Source organism: Oncorhynchus nerka, linkage group LG13, assembly GCF_034236695.1.
Source record: "Oncorhynchus nerka isolate Pitt River linkage group LG13, Oner_Uvic_2.0, whole genome shotgun sequence".
Taxonomy (NCBI): Eukaryota; Metazoa; Chordata; class Actinopteri; order Salmoniformes; family Salmonidae; genus Oncorhynchus; species Oncorhynchus nerka.
This window is the reverse complement of record NC_088408.1, coordinates 63977154-63987434: the sequence shown is the minus strand read 5'-3', so window position 1 is coordinate 63987434 and position 10281 is coordinate 63977154. Positions and strand designations below refer to the sequence as shown.

Sequence of the window (10281 nt, the reverse complement as noted above, 5' to 3'; positions counted from 1 at the left end):
CACACGGGCAACTCTGGAACTATTATATGCCTTGGTTTCTATGAGCGACTCGAGCAGAAATGCAATAAACTGGGCCTGGCTGAAAGCGAAACTCATAGAAACAGCCAATGAATCTTCTACAACATACTGGACAATATCAATATTTAGATGAGAGCCAGGTTTGACCACTGAAAGATAACGGTTCTCCAGTTGGGTAGAGGAATAAGGCAACCTCACAGAGAGTTACTCACACTTAACCACTTTATTTAGAGAGGACATATGAGATGGATGTGGTTCTGTGCAGAGAATAGTTCTGAATGGATATGCTAATAAATGAATATACTAATAAACATGATAAGGAATGAGTAATAAATAACACAAGAGCAACAATAATATGGACCGTGTATAAGGAGATAGTGACATAAGCAAAGGACTGTATAATACATGTAATCAACTACTATTAGCAAACAGCAATAGTAACAACCAACAGTAAATGCACAAGTTTCAATAACAACATCACTCACGTCTGTCCAAGCACTCCATCACTCCACTTGGAGAGACTGAGGAGGATCTGGGATGAGCAGGCAGAACAACCCTGTCTTAGAGCATTTTGTATTATTCTGTACGTGAATATGACATTCTTCATGTAGTATGATACAGTATGTTACTTTGGCATGGTTACTTAAGGCAAAAACAAAAGTTGGATGATGGGTGGGTGTATAACGTGAATGTCTTGCTAGTTCGAATCTCATCATAGACAATTTGAGCTAATTTGCAACTGTTCAACTGCCTACTACTTTTTAGCTACTTTGCAACTGCTTAGCATGTTAGCTTACCCAAACGCTTTTAGCTAACCCTTCACCTATCCCAAACCTTAAATTAAGCTAGAATTTGTAACATATCATACAGTTTTGCAAATTCGTAACATATCGTACATTTAGCAAATTCTTAACATATTGTACGTTTTGCAAAGTCGTAACATAATTCAAATCGTAAAATGTAACATATCATACAAAATGGGTGATGGACATCCACAAATTAATACATACCATACCATACCATACCATACGGAACGTAACATATACTAAATAGAGTAACTCAGATTTACATACAGAATAATATGAAATTCTCTGAGACCAGGTTGGGCAGAAGCCAGGTGTCTGGCCCCCTAGCAACCTATCGGTGGCCTGGAAGCTGAGGTCACTTTGGGGAAACAGTTTATGATCCCCTAGTCTCTCTGGAACCGTCGGGATGGGTGGAGTGAGCTGCATGAAGTTATAAAACTCACAGGCAGGGAAATCCATAACAACCACTCTGGGGATTTTAAGTTCCTTGGCTTAGTGAGCTGCAAAAACATAGAAACAATGTCACAAAAGTTTGACAGCTGCAAACTGGAGAGTCTGTCAAAATATGCAAAGTACTTCGATTTTGAGGGAGTTAAGGCTGATCTTGTCTATTGTACAGTTCACAAATGGTATGAGACAAATCGCCTGGACAGCTCCTAAGCTTTTTGTTCCATCATGACCTGACACAGACTGTCCCAGAGGCGCCAAAGTTACTGCAGCTGGTCCTCACTATACCAGCTACAACAGAATCCGTTGAGAGGTCATTTTCTGCGCTGAAATGGATCAAGACATACAGTCGAATCCGGGCCTATCAAGGACGACTCTCATCCCTTGCCATCATCTCCATCGAGACCGAGAGACTTTTAAAACTGAGGGCCAACAGGGAGGAGTTTTACAGTTCAGTCACTGATGTCTTTATCCAGCAGGATAAAATAGACTTTGTTTACAAGTAAATTTAAGGTCAAGTGTTTATTTACAGTAGAGCAGTCTACTATTATTATATTACGTGTCTATGTAAGTCTAAGTCTCAACAGGGGCGGTTTAATGCTGGAGCTTACCAGGGCTGAAGCCCTGTGGCCCAAGCCCGTGGGGGGCCCAAGAAGCAGCAAAATAAAATAAAAAGTAAAAAAAGAATACATATTTATACACTGAGTGTACAAAACATTAAGGACACCTGCTCTTTCCATGACACCAAGTGAATCCTGGTGAAATCTATGATCCCTTATTGATGTCACTTTTTAAATTCTCTTCAATCAGCGTAGATGAAGGGGAGGAGATGTGTCAAAAACTTCAACGCTGATGGGTTTTTCATGCTCAACAGTTCCCCGTGTGTATCAAGAATGGTCCACCACCCAAAGGACATCCAGCCAACTTGACACAACAGTGGGAAGCATTGGAGTCAACATGGGCCAGCATCCCTGTGGAATGCTTTCGACACCTTGTAGAGTCCATGTCCCAACTAATTCAGGCTGTTCTGAGGGCAAAATGGGGGGGTGCAACGCAATATTAGGAAGGAGTCCTTAATGTTTTGTACACTCAGTATACATATATACAGTACATATTAGATATGTACTACCGTTCAAAGGTTTGGGGTCACTTAGAAATGTCCTTGTTTTTGAAAGAAAATAAAACATTTTGTCCATTAAAATAACATCAAATTGATCAGAAATACAGTGTAGACATTGTTAATGTTGTAAATGACTATTGTAGCTGGAAACGGCAGATTTTTTTATGGAATATCTACATAGGCGTAGAGAGGCCTATTATAAGCAACGATCACTCCTGTGTTCCAATGGCACACTGTGTTAGCTAATTAAAGTTTATAATTTTAAAAGGGTAATTGATCATTAGAAAACCCTTTTACAATTATGTTAGCACAGCTGAAAACTGTTGCTCGGATTAAAGAAGCAATAAAACTGGCCTTCTTTGGACTAGTTGAGTATCTATTCCATGCGAGAAATTGCCAAGAAACGGAAGCTCTTGTACAACGCTGTGTACCACTCCCTTCACAGAACAGCGCAAATTGGCTCTAGCCAGAATAGAAAGAGGAGTGGGAGGCCCCGGTGCACAACTGAGTATAAATGACAAGTACATTGGAGTGTCTAGTTTGAGAAACAGACGCCTCACAAGTCCTCAACTGGCAGCTTCATTAAATAGTACTCGCAAAACACCAGTCTCAATGTCAACAGTGAAGAGGCGACTCCGGGATGCTGGCCTTCTAGGCAGAGTTCCTCTGTCCAGTGTCTGTGTTCTTTTGCCCATCTGGATCTCTTCTTTTGATTGGTCAGTCTGAGATATGGCTTTTTCTTTGCAACTCGGGCCTAAAAGGGCAGCATCCCGGAGTCGCCTCTTCACTGTTGACATTGAGACTCAAATGTTTCCTTTATTTAGGCAATTTCGACCTGTTGCAATTTGGGCAGCATGCATGCCAAATATACAGCTTGTTGGGTTGTGGCCATAGACATATAATCCATAGATAGGTTTTGGAACCTCTTTTAGTGTTAAACTCATAAGTACGCTAGCAATGGCTGCCAGTCCTGACTTGAATGTGAACTGCCATCTATGGATTATATTTCTATGGTTGGTTGTGACTGTCTGTTTTCCTTTAGCAGATTTCAAAATACAATTGCGGGAAAAACATACAGTCGGGAAAGCAAATGCCTACCGCTGAAAAGAGAAGACTAATCGGTATATAGAACCAATTATTTCCTAACAACTCCCATTTTTTTGCGAACAGCAGCACAGTTTTTCAAAGTACAAATGTTCCCCGTCTGTGGATATCCTATAAACGCCACTGCTCAACTGTAGCCTATGCCACATCGCAAATGTCATTATGGGTTATTATAGGCCTACTCGTTGGCATTTGGGTGGCTGCCTGTGGTGTTGAAAGTTGTCTGTACGTGCGGGCCAGTTGCGTGTGGCACAAGCTATTAGGGCCTGTGAATGTGTGTCTAATGGTTGCGCTGCATACCTGCTGCTGTTTGATGGTTGCCTGTAGTTGTTTGATGGTTACTTTGTGATCGTGTCATACTGATGACTACCGTAACAAAAATCCGCTTTTTGACTGCGTGTGTGAGTGAGAGATGGGGACGTGGGGGGTAGGGTGGTCATTAGAAAGTGCCTACCCGGCCTCAGACCTCACCGCACGTCACTGACACACACACACACACACACACACACACACACACACAAAAACTTAATGATGGTGTTGGAGTCGTGCCTGGCCGTGCAGTCATGAGTGAACAGGGAGTAACGAAGGAGACTAGGCACGCACCCCTGAGGGGCCCCAGTATTGAGGATTAGCGTGGCAGATGTGTTGTTACTTACCCTTAACACCTGGGGGTGGCCCATCAGGAAGTCCAGGATCCAGTTGCAGAGGGAGGTGTTTAGGGGTCCTTAGCTTAGTGATGAGCTTGCGGGCACTATTGTGTTGAACGCTGAGCTGTAGTCAATGAATAGCATTCTCACATAGGTTTTCCTTTTGTCCAGGTGTGAAAGGTCAGTGTGGAGTGCAATTGAGATTGTGACATCTGTGGATCTGTTGGTGCAGTACGCAAATTTGAGTGGGTCTAGGGTCTCTGGGATAATGGTTTTGATGTGAGCCATGACCAGCCTTTCAAAGCATTTCATGGCTGTAGATGTGAGGGATACGGGTCGCTAGTCATTTAGGCAGGTTACCTTAGTGTTCTTGGGTACAGGGACTATGGTGGTCTGCTTGGTATTACAGACTCCGACAGGGAGAGGATGAAAATGTCAGTGAAGACACTTGCCAGTTGGTCAGCGCGTGCTCGGAGTACACGTCCTGGTAATCCGTCTGGCCCTGCGGCCTTGTGAATTTTGACCTGTTTAAAGGTGTTACTCACATCGGCTGCGGACAGCGTGATCACACAGTCGTCCGGAACAGCTGATGCTCTCATGCATGTTTCAGTGTTACTTGCCTCAAAGTTATTTAGCTTGTCTGGTAGGCTCGTGTCACTGGACAGCTCTCAGCTGTGCTTCCCTTTCTAGTCTGTAATAGTTTGCAAGCCCTGCCACATCAGACGAGCGTCAGAGCCAGTGTAGTACAATTCGATCTTAGTCCTGTATTGAAGCTTTGCCTGACTAGCAAGTGAGGTTGTTCTCGGAGATATCGCAAGCCTCCCTTTGATAAGCCAAGACAAGAACCTCCTTCAGAATCCCCCAGATGTAATGTTGACCCTATTGGGTGAAGGCCAAAAACTTGGATCTGTACTGATTGGCCAAATCTACTGATGATCCCAAGTGTCAAGGCCATCTCTATAAGTCCTTGACACAGATAGCTATTATCAATGTCTTTATCACGCTAGTTCAATGTTCCTCTGCAGATAATGAAATAGGACAGGCAGTATAAAGGTCTTTACATTGATAGGCTGTATAAAGGTCTTTACATTGATAGAATCTGTATTTGATCATTCTTTATCACCCCACTTGTCGTCCTTTCTGCCATTCAACTCTATATCAATAATGCACAAGTTACCCTTTGGAAACAATAAAGATCCACTGAATTGAATCATGCTATTATGCCCACAACTAAATTCTCCTTCCTAACCAACTTTGAGGAAACGTATGGGAACACCGATAAGACTGTCTGATATTTCAGGACAGTCAGCTCTGTCCTAGAAGCCTTTTACCTCTTATCTCTGTTATTACTCTGTTTGTGTAATCATGTTAATAATCCCTCGTCTTTCAATGTGTCTGTTCTTCCCTTCTCATAGCTGGTGTGACAAGTGAGAGGACAGGACAATTTGTCTTCCAAAGAAAACTGCACATCAACAAGATGGCAACAACAACAACAAAAATATCCTGAAGTCTCCAAGTTACATGATTTTGTCAAGCTAATACATTGTCATGGTGTGGTGCGGTCAAGGGCGTAAGAGAGAGGGGGCTGGAGAGAGAGAAGAGAGCGAGAGAGAGATTAGCTCATACATTTCAGATGATTATGATAATGAAACCAATAATAACAAATAAAACAAAAAGAAGAGCGTGTAGCATTTGATCCACTTTCCTCCTGTCTGTCCTATCATGCTAGTCCATGTCAAAGCCCTGAGAGAGTGAGTGTTGTAATTTACGAGTGTCATAAAGGAGCTAGCTATATAACCCTGGAGAACGGACAGGTTCACTGCTCACTGAGGGAAGACTGTGAGGGTGAGTGCACTGGCTCTTCTACTTGTGCATTTAGGGCACTATTTCAATGGAGCTAATGGAAGAAGAATCGCTAACACAACGTTTCAAATGCAACGTCATGTTGATTTAACGTGAATTTGTGTAACGCTATAGTGTTATAGCTATAGTGGTAACCACTATTGTACTTGAATGTTTCCTAATATTCCTCCTCTTTCCTGGTCTTCCTCAGATGAAGCTGTTCGTCTTGGTGGTCGTTTCCCTGCTGCACCTGGGGCTGTCCTGTGCCCAGGATGCAGGCTCCCCTCCAGGCAGCCTGCAGGACATAGTGAGGAAGAGCTCACTGAGACAGAAGGGTAAATTATATACCCCTTTTATTCAACCAATCCCAGCGTTCAACCTCTTAGAAAGGAAAACAGAAAACATTCAGAAAGTCAGTTGTTTCAACACAACAGTAATGGGTGCATGTTGTGACAGTATCCGTGTCCGAATACCCATACCAGCGTACTACATACTTCAACTGCATACTATGTACTCATCATCACATACTATTTAGCATGTACCGTTTAGTAAAACGTTTGCAGTATGCCACGGCCTCAATGCAGTACTGGCTCCTGACTGGCTGAGTAGGTGGGCTGGGGCGGGGCTATGTGCGGATACATTTTTTCACATTTTACATAAAAATGCATCACATTAACCAACCTGATAATAGCTCATTTCCAATTTGATTAATTTCTCTAAACTCTGAATAGGATAGGAATGGAGTTATTGGCCTACTCAGGCTGGTTGGAGGCAGACTATCACATTCGACCTATAATGTAGCCCATATAGTCCGTCTATCCTATTTAAAGGACTGCATACAGAAACTGATCATTTGGTTCCATTTCAACATATTTATTAGGGAAACCAAAGTGCTGTAACATATAGGAGACACATCATCATGGCGCTATAGGAGCACGCAACGGACGTCATCATAGCACGCAACGGACGTCATCATAGCACGCAACAGACGTCATCATAGCACGCAACGGACGTCATCATAGCACGCAACAGAACAGTGTACTGCCGGTTTGTTGTTTTTATGTAATAGTTTTTATTAAATAGTTTTTAATCGTAGCTTAAGTTTCTACCTCACATTTTTGTCCCGGATTCCTGTTGAGTAGCAGCTGCTAGACATCATAAAAATGGAGCAGGGTAACTCTAGCAGTGTTAGCCCATCTGTATTTTTATCCATGGCTGGGCACAAATGCTTCAGGTGTGAGATGATTTCCACACAATCACAAGTTGAAGATAAGGTGTAACTGGAAAATGGACAGGGATTTGTCTGCCCTAAGAGCACCACCATCAAGCGTCTTAGGGAAGTGATTCTCCGGCTGTTAGCTCGGCTGCAAGGAAAAAGGACAACCTGCTTTCTATGTACACCGACCTTGCTGTAACCAAGGGAAAACTGAATATCAGTTTTAAATGCCTCCTGTAGCAAAGCTGTCGATGAGTCAGGTGGCGTTGATCTGTCCTAATCCAACTGACAGATATTAAAAGCTCAACTGGGAGACTGGACACTCGCAAGGCGTAGGAGATCGGAGAGGCAGTCTGGCCACCCATCTATCCGAGAAGGTCTGATCCAGCTATCAAACAGCTTTTCCCCGCTTAAGACGGACATACCAGCCTGGGGGTCATTACAGATCCTGGGTGTATACCAACAGCTGGCGGCCGCCCAGAGAAACCCTCCCCCATGACCACCACAGTTCAGTAGGTTGTTTACCCATCGGATTCCATCACGACCACCATCATTGTGGGCAGCTCGACGGTGAGAGATTTTGGCCTGCCTACGGTCTGTAGACCGACCAAGGTCCACTGTCACACAGGAGCCCGTGTCCATGACATCAACTCTCTCCTGTCTACGGTTCTGGCCAATTACTCCAATATTGACACCATCGTCACTCACGTATGTTTTAACGACCTCAGCCTACAAAACTAAGACAAACCATATGTTCAAATCAAAAGGCCTGATTAACTTGACATCAATCATGCAGCCACATCCTGAGTCCCTGGTGCCGACACATTCAGAAATCAAAAGGTGGTTTAGTATTTATTTGAAAAGCCCTGATGAAGGCCAAGAGGACAAGAAGCACTTTTCAATGGGAAAACATAAATCCACTTTGGGTAAAAAAAAAATTTTTTAAAGACTTCTGTTTTCAAAGATGTAGCCTACGATGCAATACTTGTGATCATATTCAGGAGAACAAAAACTACTTGGCCTACATTTGAACACCACCGCAGCAGCTTCGCTATTCGGCGTCTTCCCATTTAAGTAGCTTAATGTTGTTGTTTGGCTACTAGAAGAGAACTAGGGCCTATAACCCCCAGCCCACCTCTTCCAATGCGTTATGGAAAAGTGTGCATCAAATTCTACTAGATGAAGGGCCGAAATGAGTAGGCCTATAACATCCTGACATTTAAACCATACTCGATAAAAATAAAAAAATCACATAGGCTACTATAAAATATCATTTTTTTTCTCATACTGAGAATGTGTCATGTACGATTGCGTTGTTTCCTGCTATTCGTTGATTTCGATAGCGCATCCCCATATCTCATTGACAAAAGCCAAAACGAGTATGACATGCGGGCATTTAAAGTATACTCGATTTTCGAAATGTTGCATACTATTAAACCAAAAAAATATGCGTACTCAAATTGCCTACTATTTAGGACTAAAGTATTGGTATTCTGACATGTCCAGTGTATTCTTTGTCTTCCAGTGTCCCTGTTAAACCCAGTGCTGGAAGGAAAGGTCCCCCCACTGTCCAGTAATGGTCCTATCCAGGGTCCAAAGAACCCGCCTGAGTTTGAGGACCAACAGAAGCCTGCTCCATTCATGTTCGGGGACAATGTCAACCTGCAGTGGCTGAGCTGGAATGGTTCTCTCCCCACCGCAGCTATGGGCATCTACAACGGCTACACCGAACGCACCGACTACATCTGCAAATACAACTGCGAAGCCGGCTTCTACACTCCTAGCAAGGGCCCGTACTGCCAATACCCCTACGGTGAGAGAGAGTACAAAGCCTCAGAGTTTGAGATCCTGGCCAACAGAGACAACTTTGAGTTTGTTGAGTGGAAGGAGGACTCATACGGCTCGTTGCCCAAACACTCAGTTAGAACATGCTCTGGAGTGGGCATCTACGTTGGGAAGAACAAGTATGGCTTGGGGAAGGTGGTCCCTCAGTTCGAGGCTTTCTTCTTGCCCTGGGAGGGCGATGAGTACTGGTACAAGAGCTACCAGGTCCTGGCCATCAACAGAGATGCCTACACCCAGCATATCTCCCATGTCAAGTATGGCATTGATGAGGTGGAAATGTTCCACTACCCCCCTGAGACCATGCGCCTCTCCGGCGTCACCAACAACGAGTGCCAGACGGTGGTGAAGACGGTGACCATCTCCAAGACGTCGGAGGTGGAGAGCACCTGGAACATCGGACGCACCACCATGCTGGGCATCACCGCCGGCATCACCGCCAAGATCCCCCTGATCGGCTCCGCAGGGGTTGAGTTCAGTGGGGAGAAGACCCTGCAGTTCAACAGGGGCACCACCATGGTGGAAGCCCTCAGCCACTCTGTGTCTGTGGAGCTCAAGGTGCCACCCAACCACTCCTGTAGCGTGCGCATGGAGGGCCGTAAGATCACAGCAGACATCCCCTTCACAGCCAGGCTGAGCCGTACATACCGCAACGGAGAGACCCAGTGGACCTCCATCTCTGGGGTGTACGATGGCATTCAGATTGGCGAGATCCGGGCCGTGGTGGACCGCTGTGAGCCTGTCGTAGACTCCAAACCCTGTCCTTAAGACTGATCTCATCCAAACTGACTCATTACTCTGAACCTAATAAATCTATCTACACTCATAAGTGTACAGTATATGTTCCAATGTATATGGTCCGGATTTCCTGTAACTTCCAAGGCTATACCAACACTGATTAATGTGATGTACATTTTGCATAAGTATTGTACAGTTTGTGGTTCCTGACCAAGTGTAAACTACAATGCAATGGCAAAACTGACTCCTGTGATTCTTCTGTTCAAAAGCTTTTTCACAATTTATGTTTGTGAAAGGAAATCACAGCAAATACACACACGTGCCTTTATCTGTTTCACATAGAAATATTGCACTTTATATTTATTGAATTCCTTGTTATTGTCTTTTTTTATCTACAATTTGATAGGCTTAACAAATTACTGCTACTGACGTTACGGTACAGCTCATAACTCCCTCCATTGCAATTACTATAATGGAGCAGCAGAGGGCAGCAACAGCTAA

General features: G+C 44.0%; 1 protein-coding gene across 1 annotated transcript; it reads left to right on the top strand.

Moving 5' to 3' along the window:
* Positions 1-5882: 5882 nt before the first annotated feature.
* LOC115139847 (natterin-3-like) lies at positions 5883-10020 on the top strand. Its single transcript, XM_029677673.2, has 3 exons — positions 5883-5987; positions 6196-6319; positions 8726-10020. The coding sequence occupies exons 2-3, from the start codon at positions 6196-6198 to the stop codon at positions 9808-9810; spliced, it is 1209 nt and encodes a 402-aa protein (XP_029533533.1). The 5' UTR covers positions 5883-5987; the 3' UTR covers positions 9811-10020.
* Positions 10021-10281: the final 261 nt, after the last annotated feature.